At 33.7% G+C, this 24,190-nt stretch overlaps 1 protein-coding gene across 2 annotated transcripts in view; it reads right to left on the bottom strand.

Moving 5' to 3' along the window:
* SPAG16 (sperm associated antigen 16) overlaps positions 1-24,190 on the bottom strand; it is a 747,944-nt gene that overhangs the window by 183,110 nt on the left and 540,644 nt on the right. For both annotated transcript variants that reach the window (XM_074312750.1, XM_074312756.1), the window contains one exon: positions 21,699-21,825. In XM_074312750.1, coding sequence (XP_074168851.1) covers positions 21,699-21,825 — 127 coding nt within the window. The remainder of the gene's footprint in view (positions 1-21,698; positions 21,826-24,190) is intronic.

Raw genomic sequence — 24,190 nt, 5'->3', positions numbered from 1 at the left:
TTTTTTGATTCAACTCTATTCACTCAAGAAATTTCTTGATTTTATTTCTTGTTAGCAAGTTTTATCCTAAGGATAACACACACATCCAGATGTTCCTTTAGCACAAGACTGCTGAACCAGGGCTATATTATTTTTTGTTCAACCACCTGTGTATTAGCATCTGTTTCCAATTTTATATATGCAGTTTTCTACATTGATTACCATCACTTTCAGCATTTTACAAAGTACATAATGCAGCAACCTCAAGACTGCTACACTCCAATTTTCTAGATTAGTTTATTATAAAAATATACCACAGTGTTTGCAGAAATCTAATATCCCCTGCCTAAAGAGAGATAATTCAGTTAAACAAGAATGTTTTATTCCAAAAATATCCTAATTACATCCAATTAGATTAGATTTAATAACATATTTAAGTAAGAATTTTTGGGGTAATAAAAATTAAATATGGCCATTATGGAAAATTTAGAAAGGATAACCACCTACATTTTCTCTCAGTTTCTTCTGTATGTATGTATATGCAAATACATTTACTTAAGTATATCTATACACATACATTACATATATATATATATATTTATATATATATAAATTGGAAGAGACACACACATATCTATATCCTGCTTTTTTCACTTAAAATTTACCTTGAACACTTCTCTATAATTAGGGAATTATTGTCATATTAAATATTTGCTTATAGGAAGAAGCTCATGGTTCTTAATAACTATTGTGAAACTTCATTATAATGTTAATATGACACTAGCAGAAATATTGTCAATACTCAATTAACTACAATAATATTTAGTCATACTATAAACGCATCAACTCAAGCTGGAAAGCAAATATAATGACTTCCACAAGCAGCTTTTTTTGGACAAAAGGCCTTTGGCATAATTCTTACTGTATTCCCAATGATCTGATTTTCTGAGTCACAGAAACTTCCATTTCTCTCTAGGGAAGGTGAAGTGAGGAGCTCTGAAATTGAAGAATCAGTGTCCTGGTGTTTTAGATTTTACAACCCTGAATGTCTCAGGCCACAGGGTTCCAGAATTCTTTCTGCTTTAACCACACCTATTTCAGCATTAAATTAACCTCAAAGTAATTCCATAGACATGTGCTGAGCACCCACACTAAACCAGGCGCAACGTCAAAGATGCAGAACATGAGGGTGGGTAAGGTCGCCTTTCTCCAGTAATTCTGTACTGTAAGGGCGTGGCCAGCGAAACCCAAATTCAGGGTATGCAATTTGATAAGCAATAGGGATGTGTACACAGTGCAAAATAAAAACCTAGAAGAGAAAAGAATTTATTCTGCTTGAGGAACTGGAGCTGAGGGGTGGAAGCAATATTAGAAAAAGTGCTGTTTGAAGAGAACATTAAAGGATGAATAAGGGGTTTGCAGGCAGAAAGGGAGAAGGCAGGAATTCTCAGAGCAAAGATGTAGAATCGTTCCATTGCTGACAGTGCCTGCAATGCGAAAGAAATGGCTGGTAGAGCAGTAGCGCCCATCGAGGATTTTAAAGACGGGAACATAATCAGGTCAGTCTTTTTAAAGAAAATTCTAAGGGGGAAGATTTGGCAGCTATTTCTCAAGCAAAGAAGCACTTGGTGATTAGTCTACATGGTAAGAAAAAAGGAGTTAGAAAAATTTCAGGTGTTTTGAGCTTAAACAGTGCTGTGAAAGAGGCTCCTTTCTGCAGGAAATAGGTATACGTGTCTAATAGGACCATGACTTCATATTCCTTGGCAAGAAAGATGGTTTTACTTTTTATATAAATACAATTAATACACACTGGGAGTGGCCATTAACAGAATGGTATTCCAAGCATCCTTGAAAATAGACCTTGATTAATTTCCTAATAATTGTTCCATATTTATGAGCATTCCTGGAATTAGGATATAGTACTAACTATAAATGAATGATAGATATTCCACAAATACACGTTAAGAAAATAATTTAGCATAAAATTCTAGCCCCAGAGATCTGCTAATAATGTCTAGAAAAACCATTGTGACTTCAAAGAAAAACATGGTTTTTTTGTTTGCTTGTTTTTTGTAAAGAACTCTTTTCTAAAATTGTATGTATAAACACACTCGCACAATAAATCCCACTGGAGTCTCTCATGAGAGTGTGAGGAAGCCCAGGGATCTTTGACCATTACTGTACCTATACTGTTATATGAAAACTTGAAGAAAGATTCAGGGGAAGATTGTCTTACTGAGCTCCCAAAGGAAAAGCATGTACAACTGTACATTCTTTGGAATCAAAGGTAAAAGAGAAGAATCGTTTTGTTAGCCTACCTTTAAAAAAATCTACAAAATTATAGGCTTATTTTGCTTTCTTTGTGCATAGATGGTATAGCCATTTGATAAAATGAACCTTTGAAAGACAACTTAGTAGCCTACTCGGAAAACTACAACTACAGGGTAGAGAGTACACTGATAAGAGGGGCATAATAAAACCTGTTTGGAGAACTTTTTCATTGTAATTTTTACAATTTTCCCCAGGTCTATCCTGTAATTTCTTAACCTTGAATTCCTGTTTAAGGGATAACTATCTATAGCAACTGGCCCTGGTAATAGAAAAGATTTATTTTACATCTGGGTCAAGGTGGTTCAGGAGAGGGCTTTCTATTTTTTCCTTTCTTCTTTTGTCTACTGGCTAGATGGTCACACCCAGGGTGACCTTTGAAACTGCATGCTGAAAATGGAAGAGCCTTTGCCATCTGGGACCATGTCTGCATGGAGGAGAGGTCTCCACACATTGGACTGATGTGAGCAAGAAATTAGCATGTTTGTGTTAAGTTACTGATTTTTGGATCGATTTTCCCCCATCCACTACCATTACACTAACTAATTCGTGCAGGTAACAGAAACTAAACTTTTTCAACACTAATAATTTTTCACTTATAATATACAATATTGATTTATTTATTGTTCTTAAAGAACTCCAGTAACCCTTGATACACGGGTGTTAGTTGCAAATCAATATTTTCAAACCTGATTCTTCAACTAGCAATTTATGGAACCACTAAGTGTATGGAACAAGACAAAATCTTTTTACTGAGTAAGAGTAGAGCTCATGAAATAGTGAACTATATTAGTGGCAGGAAGCAAAATTCTCCTTTAAAAGTGAGGCAAAAATGCTGAAAAGTATACTACTCAAATTTAAACTTTAAAAGAGTTTAATGGGCGTTTTTCAGAAATCATCTGAAAAGTTCACAAAAACGCAATGATAATGACTTAGGGTTACAGGCCCTCAATACACATTTTCTTTGTAGATATCAATCAACAAATATTTATGGAAATAATCATACAAGGGGAATGCAAATAACACAGTAAAGTACAACAAAATTACAAAACGCATTTTGTAAATTAGAGAAAAGTACACTGAAAAAGGAAAGCTTTGACATCCTAAAAGCACTTATAAACTATCTTAATGTAAAGGAGCCAAAAATTAGTCTTCCAGGTTTTTCCCATCATAAATTAAGGTCCAACACAACTAAAGCAGTGGCCTTAAGGAAAAGTGACTAGACCTGTAAATTAGGATTTTCTTACCTTATTTTATTACTGTGAAAAATGTATCAATTTTGGAAATATCTCATTGACTCTCATTTCAAGCGCTAAGGAGTCACAGAATGTTGGGATGCTGTGAGGCGCTCTTGGAGATAAAGGCAGAAGAGCAATTTTCTGACCCTAGATGTCTTTGAAGAAGCCCCTCACCCATCCCTATTACTCCATCTCAGCGCCACACAGAAGCATGCCCAGGATGTCTGATTATGATTTTGGGACTGGAATTATGAAGCTGTTGGGTTGGAGATGGCAGTCATTTTTAATTTCTAACACATTGAAGAAACGCATACAATTATATCACAGGTCCTCTCTTAGTAAACTGGCTCTCGGAGTTTTCACAGGTTGATGATGTCAAATGCACGGGCAGCAAGAACAAAGAGGGTGCAGCGACATGTTATATAATCAAATGCCCTGTTTCAAAACACAGGACGTCATCATGAGCTTATAGAATGCGTCCAATTGACCTGAATTTGATCAATACTTGTGTTATCCTGAAGACAGACCACCTGAATAGTATAAATAAAAGGCTTATTTGATGACAGACAGCCTTGTTTCCTAAATCACACACTTTTTATTACTTTCTCTGAATAAAAATAATATTCCTTTTTATGTATGTAAACCAGCAAGGGACACAAAGGCATCAGAAACATGCTAAGTTGTTAAACTTCAAGGGATGCTTTCAGAAAGGGAAGGATATATGACCTTCAAAATGTTGCAGTATCTAACTGATTGCCTGTAGCAGCAAGCTAATCAGTAGATGAAGCTCTTGTATTTAAGCCAGACAGTGGATAGAGCTGCAGCACTGGAATTCAAACTATATAAGTATTTAAATATGTGTGTGTGTGTGTGTGTGTGTGTGTGTGTGTAGTTATACATATATAGTATATATTAAAACTATATAAGCATAAACGTATATATATATAAATATAGAAATATATAGTATAGTATATATGTATATTCATATATAAATCTATATACTGGGGTACCAAAAAATGTATACAAGTGGACACTTTAGTCAACGTTGCTCAAGCAGTAGTTCGCCGTAATCAGAAGTGTCTGGATGCTGATGGGAACCACTTTGAGCACCTCTTGTAATTGCAGAAGTCAAACGTGACTTGTATTCATCTTTTGTTATCGGTATATATTGAGTTTTACAATTTTAATACAGTTTTCCTTTCTTAAAATGTGTATACATTTTTTGGCACCTTCTGTATATTTATACTTTTTAAAATCATATGTATTATATATATATACACATTTATATCCCTTTCCCACAGAAGACTTCTTTTTAATGACAGAAAGTCATTTGAATGGAGATTTTGGTAACTGAACCTCTCTGAAACAACAACCACATGATGTATGTGGAGTCATCTGGCATAAAACTTATATGATTTATATGGCTTCATCAGAATTGTAGCAAAGTGTAACATTTTTAAGTCAAAGAAAGTCATCTTTGATTGAACTCACACAAGAGATACAGGCCACAGTCCAGTTAAGTCCTACTGCATGGGCAGATGTCCAAATAGTTCATTCATGTATTTTTCATTCTATTGCTGGCAGAAATCATGCCATTTTCCCCTCTTTTATCCCCAGGATAATTAACTTGATCATCACCAAGTTCACTGGCTTAATAATAATACAATCCAGGCTATACTCCTTTTAATGATATTTTCTAGGCAAATGATACCAAGTGTAACTTTGCAGGTTCAGATAAAATTAACAAGTCAGCATGAGACTCCCAATCATCTTACAGAACTTTCTAATGTTCCATATATGTCTTTGAGAGGAGACTATTTAATACCATACTATCTGTTAGACAAGAGCAATGTCTATTCTACAGCTGTCTGTCTACTCAAGGGAAGGCATTTCTCTCCAAAAAATGAAGAGAGTATCAATGGGGCTAATCTCTTCAAAGTGCTTAGAACTCAAGCAATTGCCTGTGGTTGTAGAGTCCCCACCCTCATTATCTCAGCAAAAGAAAAATGACTAAATTGCAAAATACTGCCTGGCCTTTGGGACAGAGATTCTCAAAAGAAGTTAAAAATAAACATTCACCAACTCATTTCTAAGCTCGACACTTTAACATTTAATTTACTTCTTTAAAACAAAAGAGTCAAATTATGAACCTGTTCTTTATTATTGCAAACTGAGGAGTTAAAGTGCACAAAATTAAATTCTATTGGTCCACGTCAAATAAAGAGAATAATTTACAATTCAGATATGTACTATTATAGTTCAAAAAATAATGATTTTCACAATATAATCACAAATGCCCAAGGATTATCAAATTATGAGTTGCATGATATAACTAGTTCTTTCCTAAGCACCTTATTTCATGAGAAGTTACTCAGTATTCTAACCTACCAAATGGTGTTTCTAGAAATCACTAACAGAAGAAACTGGAACACATCTTATAGCACCATGATTATTTATAGCTTTACAAATGACATAAAATGTTTAATTATAGTATCCTAAAGGGAAAACTGTTCTGATGAGGTAGCTACCTTTGGTGTAACGCCAGTTGCTCATGCTACTTTGTCACAGTTTCTCATGATTTTCATTTTCCACCAGTAGCAACACATCCTTTAGAGGTTTACTGGTATAGAGGTACCGAACCTGCCTGGGGGGCTTGTTTCCCTTTGCTCTCGAGCAATTCACTAAGCATACATTTCCTCAGGCCAACTCCTGCACAAACCACACAGAGTAAGTACTAAATGAAGAGGCAGATCAAGCTACCACTCATTTTATAAACTGGATACACAGAATTATCAGCACAAGGGAAGATTACTGAGGTGTGGTACACACTGACCTGAGAGAACTGCTAGACCAGGATATTCGGAATTGTAGTTTGAAACCAAAAACCGCATCATGCAAAGTAATGTAGTACAGCATTAAACATGTGATAACAGAAAATATCAGAGTGTATCACATGTAGTAAGAATAAATACTGTTTTGTGAAACTTTTAATTCAGATATAAATAATATATATAAAATTTTCTATTTATATAATATAAATTATTACATTATATATAATGTTACACACACACACACACACACACACTCATAATGTATGTTTGAGATTATGTTTCAAGGTTGTGATAAAATCAATTTTCTACTGTGGGTTGTCCTTATAATAACGTTCTAAAGTCACTGCTTTAGTTTAAATTGTTCCTGATGCTTTGGTTTTCTCTCCTATCCATAGCAATGTTCCTCCAGTCTCCCCCAAAACAGTTCCAGGAGCAGATACTCTCTGCCTCCTGAGTTACTTTCATGTTGCTCTAGTAGGTAGACCTTCCCCTGCTGCCTAGTTCCTTTCCTTTCTCCTTTTCTCCTTTCCCTCTCTTCTTCCCTCCCTCCCCAAACACACACACACACACACACACACACACACACACACACACACACCCATACCCAAGGGGAAGCTGACACCATTACATAATATAAAAGCAATCATTTCCCTCTCTTGGCCCTCATTCTGAGATGTGCTTATGAACCAATCCTGGCCAAAAAGACATGAGGGAAGTCTACTTGGAGACTTGAAGAAATAGTTTGCACTCTTCTGAGAGCCACAGGAAGAGACTGTCTCCTCCCTTCCCCTGATGTTTTGTTGCGGTATAATCTGTGACGATCCAAGGGCCACCTTTCTGCCAACACTGAGGATGACAGAACAGGGAGAAAGAACCCGATTCCTTGAAAATGTCTTAGATTTGCTGAATCAACCAAATCTGAAATTGGTCCTACCTATGAACTTTCTCTTATATGAGATAAAAAGGTTGCTTATTGTCAGTTCCAGCTGAGGTTTTTGATACTTGTATTCAAAAGCATCTTTACAAGTGAATTAATCAATAAATAATAATCAATAACTCTTAGAAAAATAATTTAATTAAATGGTACTTAATTTATGTAATATTGAAACACATGACAAAGAAACACAATTAATATAGTGTAGAACTGGCAAACTAATTGAAAGAATAATCTACTAACTGTAATCTACTAACATATCCTAGGCCATATATGAATTTTATCATATACCTACTATATAATATATAGTAAAGGCTGTATCACAAACAGTACCATATTTCACCTAAATGTTGCAGGAAATATGTTTGAGATTGCATTTGCTAACATGTTAGATCCAATTCATCAGCAAATTCTGTTGACTCTTCCTTCAAATATATGATGGTATATTAACAGTTTCTCAGTTGTCAGCTAGGTTCACTGGCATGAACAGGGTGGGGAGGGGCAACGGAAGCATTTGCTCCTTTGGGGACAAGTATTTAATCACTGATGTTTAGAATTGCCTGAAAGCATGGTGATAATAAAAAGCAGAATTTCTTTATGATGATTTTATCATGGTCTTTGAATTTTCTACCAACAATGCACCGCACTTACGGTTCTCTGAAAGCCCCACTTTTAGTATGTCACTGTCTTGGACCAAGGTCTTTAATTCTGGGTCATAACATGAACATCCTTACTGTCCTCTCTTGCCCTGGATAGAGTGCTGGTTTACATAGTCGTCAAATGTTTTTTTTTGTTTGTTTTTTCGCTTGTTCCAATGTAAATAAAATCCCATTACCTCACTGCTTAAAACCGTCCGATGTTTTCATCTCATACTCAGATAAAATTCAGTCTCTCTTCCATGGCCACTGAGGTCCTTCATGATCTCTCTGCTGCTTATCTCATCAAAGTCATCTCATGGCAATCGCTGCCTTATTCATTTTGCTCTTGTCACATGGATCACCTCAACCGTATTCTAACTCAGGTTCTGTCTACGTGAGCCCTCTTCCTAGAATGTGCTTTCCCAAGACTTATGCGCGACTTATTATTCATGGCTTTATTTTTCTTATACCATTTGTGTGTGTGTGTGTGTGTGTGTGTGTGTGTGTGTGTGTGAGAGAGAGAGAGAGAGAGAGAGAGAGAGAGAACAGAAAGAGAGAGAGTTAATTTTCTGCTTCTTCCATTAGAATGTAAACATGGGAGGGTGGAGACTTAAGCCTATTCACCATGTTTGTATAGATTATCTCCTAATGCTTACGAACAAACATAACAGGTATTGTTTTATTATCCTCATTTCATAGAGGTGGAAATTTAGGCATAGAAACATTAAGAAACAGTGCCCAAAGTTAGAGAACTAATAAGTGCTAGAATCTGGATTCAAAATCAAGCACTGTTACTCTGGAGGCTGTTGTTCTTAACTGCTCTACTGCCTCTGAAAATTAATTAAATTGAAGAAAAGGCCCAACCTAAAGTGTAAGATACTGTATTATTAGAACACTGTAGGAAATAAGGTTGGATATGTGAGAACATTAGGTTATAAGGTGTAACCACTATGTTGTTGTATATGTATATTTTTATTTTACTTAATTATGTATTATTTTAATATATTTAGTAATGTATAGTATTGTACATTACATAGATAATTATACATAGTAAGTTTACATAGAGTTTCAGAAGAAATATACAATTTTTAAACTCCAAGTTGTGTGATTTCATGATTCATTTTTCTTTTATATATTTTCAACATTGCTTTTTGAAAATGTCGGCAATAACCACATAAAGCATTTAGAATGACAAAACATACACATATTAAAAATAATGCCTCCTGCGGGCATCCAAAAGGAGTCTGAATGGTTTCCGGGCTTGACAGCATCAGTAAAATGCTCTTTTCTTTCCTGCTCCAGTTTGGAATCACTTGAGGAGTAGATGCAGGAATTATAGGGACAGAGATCAAAATATCTCCTTCCATGGGATAAGGGTGAATTTAAAACATGGCATGGATATGCAGCCTCATCAGTGCCCTACCAGTTCCCATAGTTAGTTAACCCTGCACAGCAGCGTTGCAAGAACTCAGGCTTCTGCCATTGGAACAGTCTGCTGGAAGCAATGGAGATGATCAGAGGATGGACCTTCCCAAGGAGAAGGTCACAGGAGAATTTATTTTGTAGGACTTGCCTGGTTCTTTCTGAGCTCTTGAGTTAAGCAAAACACCCCTTTCACAGAAGGAGGAAGGAGGGAGGGGAAGATGGAATAGAGAGGGGCTAGAAATATTCTAAATCCCTTTGGTCCATGCAAAAGTGAAGACTAGAGGGATTAAGTGTTAATGTCTCATACAAATAAATGCCACCCTTCACTTGGCTTCAAATGAATATCTGCTCCTTTCTTTCCGGCTCATTTTGGGAGGAAGTGAGTAGGACTTCAGCTTGTATGTAGGACATCATTAGGATTAATATAGCCAACTACAATAAGACATTTAAAAGATACCAGCTCTTCATTGTTTCATATCAGTTATTCAGCTGCATGTTATTTTTCTCTTTCATGTGTAGAAATTTTTTTTACTTTACATTATTTATATTAAAAATGATGATGTATTTACTTGAGAAAATTTAGAACACAGAAAAAACACCTCACAAAGCAAGGCTGTACACATTTTGGTGGTTACAGTGCCAGGCTTTTTATGTGCATCTCTGTCAGTTAGGGTCCTGGCAGGAAACAAAGATCACACACACGGAAGGAAATTTTAAAGAGAGTTATTAATGAAGGGACTATCCACAGAGGGGAAAGTAGAGGGAAAATTAAGGCAATAAATGCATTAATTATGAGCAGTGGGAAGTTGTTAACCTACACTAGGCATGAAGGGGCAAAGAGTGGAAATGACCTAAGTGGAATCTGGTTGAGAACTACAGCCGTACAAGCAGGGCTGTCTGGCAGGAGCTGCAGCTGTCAAGCAATGACACCATCACCACAAAGCATCCAAGGTGGGAGCAGAAGGAATAAATGCTTTAACCTCTCCTCCTGCCCAATCAGCTCCTGCCAGTACCTCTCATTGGTCGATTCCAAACATAAGTCAATGGGCAAGTCGGCTTCCCCAGCCAATAGAGGAGGGCAGAGAAGAGCAAAAATGGATGAGTGGAGGGGGAGAGCCAGTGGAAAAACAACATAATATCCATCTGCTAATCGGCCTATCTATCTATCTAGCTATCTATCATCTATCTATTCATTGAAAAATCATGCTCTGTACTCTGTTTTGTCACTACATTTATTTTCACCATGTACCATGAAAATCTATTTGTGTGATTCATTATATATACATTTCTGATATTTTAATGGTCACATGGTATTCTACAGTAGGAGATATTTGATCACATCCTATGCGTACATATTTAATTTATTTTAAAATTGTTTTCAGTTATCTTTTCATGATTGGTGTTCAAAGATGCCCTTTTGCATTATTTTTGAGGATTATTTTATAATTAGTATGAATAATGTTCTCTTTATTTTATCATTCAACACAAAATGAGAATCTCTAAAAATTTCATCACACGAGAAAGCTAATTGACTTTGAATTGTAGCAAATATGGCTTTGTTAACCCAAGTTCTACCTTCATTACTAAAATCATAGGGGACACTTTAATTTGGTTGACTGAGATAGGGGTTATTGAGTACTACTGTCAACACAATATTCACTGCATTATCTTCAATTGTCTGTTACAAATTCCAAAGCTGGCCCAAAGCTTTCTTACAAGTAGCAATGTTTAATTGAGACTACAACTTCAGGAGGAAACAAAACAAAACAAAACAAAAAGTTACAGGATGCTCTGGGTCTACACAGAAGAGTGGAGGCAACAAATCTAGAAATATGACCTTGTTCAACTGTCTGAAAACAAACTGAATGCAACTATGGCAAACAAATAAACAACAACAAAAAGTTCAGTGTAAAACATTTAAAAAGAGAAGTTATTTTTGATAACCATAAACTCAGATTATGAATTACATAAAATGCTGGTGAAATGAATGATCTCAAGATCACTGAATTGTTATACAGATGTAAGGTATTATTACTATCAAACCTCCCATGTTGAGAGGTCTCTAAGCATACTTTCCCATTGCTTCACAGTTCCCGAATGCATAGCAAAATGCTCCAAAATTCATTGATAGACTATTTCCCCTAACATGGAAATACTTTACTCATGTAAGTGTATATACATGCAAATATCATCAAGAGATTCTCAAAAACAAATCAATCTAATTTAATAATAAAACACTGTCATCAGACTGATAGTAGTAAAAGCTAAGTACTTCTAAATATCAGCAATGTCACAAGGTCTCTATAAGTATGTGGATCTTCAGGGACACAAATTCAGTCCATCACCAGTACATGTTGATAATGAGATTTCTGGAAGCGTGAACTAGAACAGTGTGACAGTGCTTAGTGAAATGAAATAATGCACACTCCATGGCATAGCAAGTCCATCCCTGGGTGTACACCATGGAGAAACTTTCATAGAAGGCATGTGTAGAGATACTTAGCACAGCATACCGTGAAACAGCAGGGGCTTGTAGGGAAATTACGTGCCCATCACTAGTACAATGGATAAATAAAATATTAAGATGAATAAAATGGAATACTATCCAGTAGGCATAACTGACAAATCTGATAGACATATGCTAACATGGGTAAAACTTAAGAACATAGCATAGAATGAAAAAGGAAGAAACTGAATGGAATGTATAATAAAATATAGTTTTTAGAAGCCTTAGGTATATACATACACGAAACAATTTTATATATTCTTCAAACATACCTGTAAACATAAGGAAACACATCAGACATTTAAAAATGTCCATAGAAGGTGGGAGGGAATGAGAGTAGGGATGGGACGTGAAGGGAGAAAAATAATCAAATCTGATGATTATTGTTTATTATACGCTGAGAAGTATAATTAACTCAGTTCTTTGTACATTAGGAAGAAAAAAGAAGAGAGAGGATTAGATGTAGAGAAGGGAGCTAAGCAAGAGGAGGAGGAGGAAGAGGAAAGAAGTAGATAAAGGAGAAAGAAGCAGAAGAAGCAGAAACATCATTGTTACAACTAGAGTTTGATGAGGGCAAATGGTTCCTGATGCAGCACGAATGAAGGAACAAATCAAACATTACGCAAGGCAGAGTGAGAAGATAACAGAATAAACCACAGTAATCAAAACTTCAAATTAAACTGAGTCCATGAGAACAGAATTGGGTAATTATATAGTTAACTTTATAGGAAGGTCCATCTTTTTTCTCCTGCCACTTATACAGCTGCAAGATACTCTTCTTTATAAATACTACTCTGATGGCACATATAGCATATTGCATGTGGAACAGTTTAACTTACAGTTTTCCCAGTTATTACCTGCAGATTTATGTCTATTGCTTCAATTTACTTTGTAAATAGAATTTTTATCTATCACTTCATCACTAAATCCCAAGATTTAGAGCAGTACCTGGAAGATAGTAGTCTTACACTAAATAATTGTTAACTGAATTAACATAATTTCCACAATTAGACCAACAAAAATACAAAAAAAAAAAAAAGTGAATGATAAAATTCTTGGATAGAATGTGTGGCCTGTAATGCATATCTACTCTTCAGAGACATTTATCAAACTCATTATTTGAGAACATTTACAGACTGTTCATTTTCATAATACCAATACCACACTATTTCCTCTTTTCATTTTTTTTTATTTTGGTAGTAGACTGCAGAGTATGGGATGTTGTAGGAAGATGATTTTAAGCTATTTTTATTTACACTCTTCTTATATTACATGTGTGAAAAGATACTTCTGAGCGCAATCAGATTTCAGTTACTCATATTTGAATACTGTTTGAAATTTAATTTTAGATAAGTATAACTGAAAGTTATCACAAGTGCCAACCACGCAGTCTCTGTCTCCAACAGCGGTGTGCTATTTGTTCTGGGTTGATTTGCACATCTGTTGAACTGCCATTTTCCTTAAAGGATTATCCTACTAAAAAGTAACAGCTTGGGAGATTAAGGATGGTTATCTATTTAATTTTGTCTACATAGTCTATTAAAAAGAAGACAAATGCTTGGGCTACAGCTACATGACACTGGGCCATGAAATGTGTGTAGATTGCAAATTTTAACTATTAATTTTAAATCTAATAAACTAGTATATGCTATTAGGTTAACATAATACATTCTCCTTAACACCATATCTGTATCTTAGAAAAACTCAGAGGTCTGATTATGCCTTATTTCTTTATACAAATGTATTTTTCTTGGTTAATGTATCTGTAAAAATGTCATTTGTCATATTTCAAAATGAGCTATGGTATTACACACATGTAATTTTTTATTATATCTGCAAACATACAGGCATAGCTAATTATATACATTGGAATATTTTACTGCCTAGATGATATTACGATATTGCTAGTCCTGCAACTAATTTCTCATACTTGCTATATAGATACGTTTTTTAATTTCTTAAATGTGTTGAAAAATTTAGCATTAGCATATTGTTGTATGCATATAACTACCATAAATACATTTGACAAATGTTTATTACATTAATACTATAAAATAAATCTTCGTTAAATATGATGACACTAATTTAGAATTTATCATCATTTGGACATTTGCTAGATTTAAATTGTATATAATTGAGCATATCAACTTCATAATGAACTTAAGGAGATATTTTATTTACATATGCAATATTTCCAAGCATTTTTTGACTATCTGTGCTCATAATGTTACAAATATACTTCTATGTAGTACAACAATAATACTTTAGAGAGCTGAGCAATGATTGAAACTATACTTGTTTAAAAAATACTACACAAAATTGAGTAATTAACAACACAAGTGTGACTTCTTTGTATAATCTAGGTAATTGAAGCTGGAATAGTTCATTATATCTGAATAATGCTGTAATTTGTAAGATGAATAGTTATTTCCTTCTCTGATCTAACCAGGATGGGTCAGATTCTTACTATCTCATATAGTCCCATAAGAAAGGTTTGATGGCATCATTGATTTATTAAAATGTTGAAACTTAGTGTTTTTTTTGTTTGTTTGTTTGTTTTTGGCCAAAACTCCTGTTGCTACAGAGACTGAATGTATTGCCAGGAATGTAAGAATAAAAGTTTTGTATTGCTGAGCAATAAAGCTGTCATTTAAATTTGAGGCTTAGTTTTTAAATAATCTTGATATTTTATATCAAATTGTATTTCCCTTTTGGAGCAAGGAAAAGTGGAATGTTTTACTTACATTTTGACATTTTATTTTCAGGTTTTAAATAGTATAAAAATAATTTATATTTTATTTTACAATATTATTTTTGTCTCAGGGATACCATGTCCTAATGAACACGGAAGATATAATGTAAAATTTAGATTGTAAACCCAACTGATGAAGTCACCTCATCAAAAACTCTCATTTTGGAGATGATAAAGTTGAGGTCAACTGAGATTAAGTGTCATGCTCAATTTCACATTACAAATCACAGGTAAACAGCAATCTTTAAAGTTTAGAACCTCTCTTTGGATGAACTCAAATGTCTTTTGCTGACTCATGAGATGTGAATAATTTCTAGATTCTCTACAAATTCAATCCAGACTCAGATAAGATATTTGTGACTATTGAGGATATTCAATAATTATTCTTAAACTGTAAAGACAATTCCAAAAGAGAGGCTTCATAGTTTGTGCAATGATGTCATTAGATTTCAAACATAACACAGGAAAGAAAAATGACTTTGTTACATGTTTACATTCTACCATATTTTGAAAAAGTCAGTAACTTTCATTTACATTAACCTATGATAACTGATGCGATTCAAATGCATTTCAATTGTCAGAATTCATGATTCATTATTGCATGATGGTCTAAATACTTAAGAACGAATACGGCATTGCCATCAACCAATCAGACTGGTTTACAGCCATAACACTTGGTACAACTACGAATATTATCCCTGAATTTATGTGTTTCTGGTCAATATACTTTTAACTAAAGTTTTTAAGGTGTCCATGCTATTATAAGACTGTTATCTTCTATACTTGCTGTAGAGTAAATAAAATTGCTTCTAACACAGGGGATAGCATAACAAAACCAAAGAGAAAATATAGGAATTTTTTTACAGATAAAGTATAAAACAGTCCTATGAATCTCTAATTTTTTTCTTTACAACTTTCTAGAGCTAAAGGTTAAATAAAATGCAATTCAGGCTTTCACAGAACTATACGAATATGTATATTTATTAATGTATATATGTAACTGAAGCTTACGAAACTCTGAAATGGAAGAAAAGGGACCAAACTCTGATGATTAAAAGAGAAAGCAGTTCCTAGAGGATAGTGTACTTCATTCCAAGCATTAATCATAGACTTGGGTCTGCAAAGGAGATACATAATCTGATTTCCTTTAGTTCCTCCAGTTCCTTTCTTCTGTATCAGAGAGGCCTATAGTCTACTCAAGAACAAAATGGATTTACATACACAATAGAGCCACTCAAAAGGGGGGATGAAATAATGTGATTATAAATAATTGAGCAGGGTCATCTGGTTACCTTTTATCTCTTATATTTTATCTTCTCTTCTTGGGGCTTTCTTTCCTAGGAAATTGATGTGGTAGAATGGGCTTGCTCTTAGGAGACGCAACTTAGGTTGGCTCCGCCTTATGCCTTAGACATAAAAGAGGGTAGCTTGCTTTCTTCTGTTATTTCAGTTTGTAATCAGGCTGGGACTTTAAAAAAAAAATGGCAGAAAGAGGGACCCTGAAGGCACTCACATATTCCAGCATTGATTACTCTGATAGCAATTTATACTGAGGTTGGGGTTGCAGTTCCCTCTCCAATGAGGGACATATAGGAAATTAGGATACTCCTTGTGCAGAAGATACAATAAAAACCTGGCAGATAATACTAGGAAGGTCTTTCCTTTTCTCCTTCCAGAGACAAAGATTGACAATTAGTGACAGGAATCTGTGTCTTCATCAGCTATGAGTCAAACAGAGTCAAGTGGACATTAATGGGATTATTGCAATATTCACAGCAAATGCATAATTTCTCCCAACATATGTCACAAACCAATATGAAACTGAATAGTTAGTAAAATGAGAAGCAGAATAATATAAAGTTTAAATTTTAGTCTTCGGAATTAGACTGCCTGGCTTTGAATTCTGATACCACATTTGATCAGCTAGCTATCACGGGGCTTGCTGTTAACGCCTTTGTGTCCCAGTTTCCTCATCTGTGAAAAGGGGACAAAAATCTCATTGAGTTGCAGTAAAGATTAAATAGGTTTTTACATGAGCCAACTTAGGTGGTTCAAGAGACATCAGTGAAGGGACTTGATCCAGAGGTGTGGGGTGAGGTTGCCTCACTGTTTAGGTAGTAGCCTTCTGAGCTCTCTGCCTTGGTACATTTTGTTTTTCTGTAAAGATCCAGATATCAAATATTTTAGGCTTTGCATGCCATATGGTCTGTTGCAAATACCCAGTTCTGCTGTTGTAGTGTGAAAGTAGCCTTACACAATATATAAATAAATGGGTGTAGCTGTGTTTCATTAAAACCATATATGAACACAGAGCAAGCTGGCTCATGAGCAGTAATTTGCGGATCCCAGCTCTACTCACTTTTCTTTTGAATTGCAAGGTTTTTCAACTCAGGTTGGTGGGAACACAAACTATTCCTATCCCTAGGCTTGGGTGAGCTCCAGGGATTGTTTTCTTTTAACTCTTCAGACACATTTTTCCCTGATTGAGGTAATCAGGTACTGATTCCTGGTCATCAAAACACAGAAGTGAATGTTCTGCAAATTTCAGGGCTCTCTCTCTGTGCTGCTCTCTCCTATCCTGTAGTTGGCCCTGCCAACTCCAGCTGCCTTGGCTTCCCAGAACTGCCCACTTTGTCTCCTAAGTCTGGGATTCTTCCAGGTTTGTTTTTGGTTTCCATCCATCCTGAGTTGCAACCTGGAAACTTTCTCCAAGCAGTATTCAGGGCTGTTAGAGGGTTCATCTGATTTACTTCCCCTCTCTCAGATATCATTGTCCTTCGTTGTCCAATATTCAATGTCTGACAACCATTGTTTCATATATTTTGTCTGCTTTTTTGTTTGTTTTAGGTTATAGGGTAAATCTGGCCCCTGTTACTTCACCTTGGTTGGAAGTGGAAATCCCAATAGGTTTTTAATATTTCACATACAAGGAAAGAGAGGCTCAGAAACGATTAGCAATTTCACCAAGACCATTCAGCTAGAAGTAGTGGACACAAAGTTCAAAACCAGGGCTTCTAACTTCTAAACGAGTGCTTTCCCCATTATGCTACACTGCTTCCATCAGAAAGCTTTAACTACAATCTGCCTTTTAAATACAAAGCAATGAACTTTGTATAGCGTTTACTAATACGGACTGATAAATCCAATTTTAACCAAAAATTTTGGGGTTATCTCATGTTTTGAAAAATTTTGGAGGGGTTTTATACTTTTCACATTTTCTAATGGGGTCAACCTCCCCAACCCCATTTTAGCATTTTTACTGTGGTTGTTCTGCTTATGAAGAATATTTAGGATTTTTTCCAAATGGTGGGAAATCTTGCCCATTTTTATGATCTTATACTGATAAGCTTTCTACTGGAAAATCCCCATCTGGTTCAAACTTTTCCTGCATTTTCTAGGAATGTGTCTTTGCAAATGTACTGGAATTACCTTTTACAAAAGAGTCAAAAACACTGTGTTGATAAACTACCTAAACATGATGAAATGAGAAATGTGGAAATGTATGCATAAATTCTCACAGTTCATTTTTATTACTTTGTGCAATTCCATTTAACATTTTCTGAAATTGTAATAAATTTTTGAATCGTAAAACATATGGCATTTGAGTATGCCAAGTGAGAGATATTATTTAGATAGTGAATATTCACAGAAATGTGTAGCATTGTATTACCAGGAGGTTCTCTGTTTAATGAGAAAGGAACATTTATCCCCTTACAAATACATGACTTATAAATATATACTAATATATGTATATATCTATAAACACAGATAAGCTGTGTTTGTCACAAGCAATATATTTGCAAATAAAACATTATGCAAATAATGCTATGCCACATGCAACTCTTTTAAATGTGTAAGAAGCAGATTTCTTACAATAGGATAAAGCTAAACTCTGGATGGTGATTCATACATCTTAAAATCTGAGTTTAAATCTTTATTTCTTAGTTAACCATTTAAATTATTCTTAATATTACATGAAAATGAGGTTTGATGCTTGTTTCTTTTGATATTTATTCATTGGTGTTTACGCTTTCACTAGAAACTTTCTATACTAGCATACCTTAGGCGTCTTATTTACACACCGATATGTACATACATTTTTCTCAGTCCTAAAATAAATGGAATGACGGCTAATACTCCTTCCAGCTAGGATAAAACATAGTAGGTGACTGTACTAGAATTTCCTCATTATAGGATATACCTTATGTCTTTGAAACACATTAGAACAATAATGTGTTCTAAGAAATTAGAACTCAGAAATTATCTCCTCCATTGTTTTTATGGGGAAATTTAAATTTAGTTCAGGGAGATTAAATAATTTGCTTAAAGTCTAAAAGGTGGTAAAGAACTCAGGGTCTGAATTATAGTATATACATATTTTTCTATACCACTGGTTTACAAATACTTTTATCAAAGGTACATTTTAAAAATGATACAGTATGAGGAATCATAATTGTAAAACATATATAGTATTTCATTAGTACATATTTAATTGTATAAACTCAAAATGAAAATATGAACTTATGAAGTTAATAAATAATCAGGCAAGTTTTATATACATAAAAATTTGAAGTCAAATGTTATGGACAACAATTTAAGCATTTTAATGATGTCTACCCCAATTTATTTCTATAATGTATTGGATTTGCTGTGACAAGAAATCCCTTACTTATAAAGATAAGTCATTGTACATGGAAACAGTTCTTTTAAATAGCATACCTCATAATCTCAAGATGCCCTTCCATTAAATGGATCCAGAGATGTGAAATATAATTAGAAATTTTTGTTTCTATGATGATTATTTAGAATATCTAACAACTACTCGCATTCCTTATATTAACTATCTCAGACAAAACTATGAAAATTTCCACATGTAGTATATAATTTTATGATATTATATGTATGTTTTCAATGACTTTCCCTCAGGTCCAAGGGCATAACTGAGACAGCAGAAGACAGCCTATCTCACACTAGTATGACAACTTAATTTTTTCACAGAATTTCAACCTGGAAACCTGATTTGGCCGAACTTAACTAATGTGAGCCCTCAATACATGTTAATTATTATCAAGAGTGTCAATACACTCTCACTTTTTTGAAAAATAACTGTATCCCATATGCTTGTATTAGCCTGTCACTGGGAATAAATAAAAGTATATCAAATAAATATGTATTTTAAAGTTAGATTTGATTTTATCCTCACAGTCCAAATATTTTCAGGATATAATTTTGTTATACTTTAAAAAGAATCTTTTCCTGAATAAATGCAGATTAGAATAAATCTATGCATCCTTATCCTTATTTTGATTTTGTTTTGCTCTTGAGTTGCACTTCTTTACTTTCTTAAGATGAACATAATTTCTGGTATTTTACTTTATTTCATATCTGTTCATGCCCTTATTAAATATTTTTGCTCTCCCTCATTCCTTCAACTTTTGATATATTTCAACCTTTTAAATGAAGAGTCACTGAAAATGTCTCTTCTAAAGAAGCACAAATTTCTCATTATTCAATAAGGAAAAGGCTTATGACATGAATTTCTCAAACATATAGAATTAAAATGAATTACTGTATGTTTCTTAAGAAATGGTCAAAGGGATGGGAAGGTCAGGTTGTAATTATATTCTCTTAAACTGATGAAGTGTTTTCATTAACAGAGTCACTAAGTTCATACTTTTGTCTTTTATGTTTCTAATTGTTCCACCTTTGATTCTTATGCTTTTCTTACTATTAGTGAATTATCAGAAATATAGCAGTCATGGAGAGAAAAAAAATAGGTTTGTTGTACCAAAGACTTGAGGATGATCGTGACTTGTGTGACAATAAGATGGGTACTGATATTTAATTAAAACCAGGTTTGCCTGACTAACACAGAGACAGATTTTGGGGCTGGATGACAAAGACAGTAAAAAGCAAGTGGCAATATATTTAATAACAGTAAAATATATGTCTATTATTAGTTATATGGCATTTCAAAATGTATTTAACTTGAATGATTAGAAAATACAGCCAAAAGTTTAGAAACTTCAGAGTTCAAACTTAAAGGACAAACTTACCATATTCTGAATTTCAGTTATGTAATAGCAGAAATCAGTCCCACAAAACAATTTTTTCATGACTCTGTAATAACTAAAAACTTTCTGGAGTATAGAATTAATGCAGACTACTTTTAAATATAACATTATTATTTCCTTTATATATATTCTATCTTCATTTCTTCCTCTAAAATAGCTATCTGTACAACTTCTGTCGACCACAAATTATTATCAAAGATTTAAAAAATTCTCAAAACTGAAAAGAACTATAAAAACATGTATCACAGAAAAGGAAAGTTGTATTATCCAATAAAAGACATGCATTTTTTACTTGGCAAAGGCTATCATTACAGATAAATATGTAACTGTAATTTTAACCTTCTAAATGGACAATTGGAATCATTGTGTGGTTGTTAATATCAGTTGCTACACTACTTATCAGTGATAAATATTGATAATGTTTGTATTATTTCAGAAAAAATTGCTAAACACAATCAAATAATAATATTACAGAATGCAGAGCACATAATTGCAACAAGATGAACATTTATCCCAAATGAATTGCAAAATCTAGACAATATGCAGCAAATTTATTACATTTTTATCAGACTAAAATATTCCACTAAAAATGTTTCAATTTCATTTTGCCAAAATTTTGTTCTTCTATACCCCCAGCTATTTTGCCTTCAGAAAACCCAATTTACTTACCTTGGATGGTGGTTCCAAGGGGTATAGGCTCCAAGAATTTTCAGCACTGCTAGGAACTTGTGTTATCTATATTAACACACACTTACCTCTATTTTTCTTCCTTTACATATATAATAAACATAATGATTTCATGATAGGACATGATATGATATGTAACATATAATGTAATGAAATATAGTGGAACAGCATAATATAATATTAAAAACAAATTTATATAGGATAAAACACCAAAAATCAAAAGTAGAAACAGAAAATAGTTTCAGAACAAATATTAAAGGTGTTAAACTGGTCACAAATATTAAACAACAACAAATATCCTACCTGATGAATCAAAATTCACCTCATTTCCAGGACTTGGACCTGTATCAATTGACACAATTGGTAAGAGTTTCCGAAAGTCCCATAGTTTTGTCACTCCACAGGAATCGCAGGATGCTATTATGTGACCCTTTAAAGTATACATATAAAAAAATAAATGTACATACATATATATTACATATATTCAAAATGATATAGTAATGCATACAAAAGAGAACATTTGTAATGATTTATTAAATTCACAAGAATACACGCCTCAGAACTATAAAGCACCTTTGTTCAAGACTTTTGTCTTAAACATAGAGTTGTTATAAAATGATAATTTAAATATATAAAATCCTATAGTAATTTTGATATATTATTTTTCAATAAATCATTTTTATTAGTTTAATTATATTAGAAGATGTAATAAAATAAAAATATACACACACGTAATTTATCTATGTACACATATCCCATATCAGGTATATATGTGATCTATACACAAAAACTATATATATATATAAACATTGCACTAAAAGGGCATTTCACTTTACAAGCTGGTGATTAGTTAGTGTTGATAGTTTATACCTCAGATAGAATAATAATAAAAACAGAGGTATGAAAACAAACAGATACAAGGCAAGGGAAGTTTTTATTATAGAAGGTAGAATCACTGGGGCCACGTGAAATTGATGACAAGGAAACAGTGCTTACTGTGGTCTGTTAGACAAAATTACGAGAAATATTTGGGGCTTTGATGTAACATGTATGTAGTAAGATAAGGATGAAAGTAACTGGATAAAGGGGATGGAAAACAAAGGGAAGGCTGGCTGGATTAAAGGATTAAGGAAACAAGTATAGGTGTTTTCCCAGTATAGGAGTACCATTACGGATACAATGGTTCCTAGTTCAAGGTCTGTCTACACCCCTCCTGCCTGCCTCACGGGAAATGTTACTGACCATACACTTCATGTCAGGGTCTCAGATATACCGTGTTTCCCCGAAAATAAGACCTATTTTATCTAGAGGCAGGTAAGAAAATAATGCCTAGCTATAGTTAGGCACTTACTCTAAACTAAGAGAGACAGATTTCAAAGTAAATGTTTTTTAGAGATATTTCATTATATGCAATAATCTCATTTTACAGATGAGGAAAAATAAGGTTTAAGAGGTCAAGTGACTTCCCTAAAATTACCTAGGTAGAATGATTTTGAGTGGGAATTCAAACATAGGTCTGGTTTGACTTCAGAGTCTGAGATTTTAACCAATATATTACATCCTATTTCTTGAAACTAATACCGTGTTTCCCAGAAAATAAGACCTAGCCGGACAATTTTGCTGGAGCAAAAATTAACATAAGACCCGATATTATATTATATTTATTATATTATATTATATTATATTATATTATATTATATTATATTATATTATATTAGATCCAGTCTTACATTACAGTGAAATAAGACCAGGTCTTATACTAATTTTTGCTCCAAAAGATGCATTAGAGCTGATTGTCCAGCTAGGTCTTATTTTGGGGGAAACATGGTATAGCATAATATATTATAAATGTTTAAACATATTGAACATATTCCCCCATTAATATACAGTTAAGTAAGTGAATAACTCAGGTCAGTATTTGTCACAACAGTATTTTTCACAATATTAGTTATAAGATGGGACAGCAGAAATGTAAGAAATTAAATTTTCATAGATGGATAGATACATAGATAAGTAGACATGCATGTACACATACATACATATATAAAACTGTAATATATAAATAAACTATTATTTTAACTATTATAATGGCATTTCCAAAGATGATTAATACAAGGGAAAACATGAATATGTTCAATGAAAGAAGCAGTAAACAAAATTATTTATACTATCTGATACATACACATGCACACACACACACACGCACACGCACACACGCACACACACACACACACACACACACACACACACACACAGAGCATATGTTGAAAACAAGAGTGCTGAGAACCAAATCAGAAATGCTTAGCTTTAGGTAGTAGGATATATCGGTTTCATTTTATTTGTTTTTTTTCAGCATTTTCAAAATTCAAATGTCAGGGAATTAGTATATATTATTATCATCAGAAAAAAATTTTTGAATAAGTAAATAATGAAATCAAACATTACACATCATACCTGTCAAGTGATCTAATTTTCACATCTTAAAGTTCTACTATGTAAAAATGGGCAAGAAAAGAGGGTTCATCAAGTAAATGGCTTAACCATTAAGTCCTAAAACATCAGCTGTTCTCAATATGTGAAGGTAATGACCTGCAACTTGGTATTAAGGTATAACTATAATAAAATGTTTAGGCTCATTAGGAGAAAAATTCGTATTTTGAACATTTTTAGTATACTGATCCATTAGCGTGTCTCTTAGGACAGCCCTGCGCTGCATTAAGCATTAACTCATTACAACATTTCTTCAGTCCCTAATGGCACAAATAAGGCAAAGAAATTATGGAATTTGAATGGAA

Source organism: Rhinolophus sinicus, linkage group LG01 (genome assembly GCF_036562045.2).
Source record: "Rhinolophus sinicus isolate RSC01 linkage group LG01, ASM3656204v1, whole genome shotgun sequence".
Taxonomy (NCBI): domain Eukaryota; kingdom Metazoa; phylum Chordata; class Mammalia; order Chiroptera; family Rhinolophidae; genus Rhinolophus; species Rhinolophus sinicus.
The sequence above is the reverse complement of the archived record's forward strand: the minus strand, read 5'-3'. Positions and strand labels throughout refer to the sequence as shown.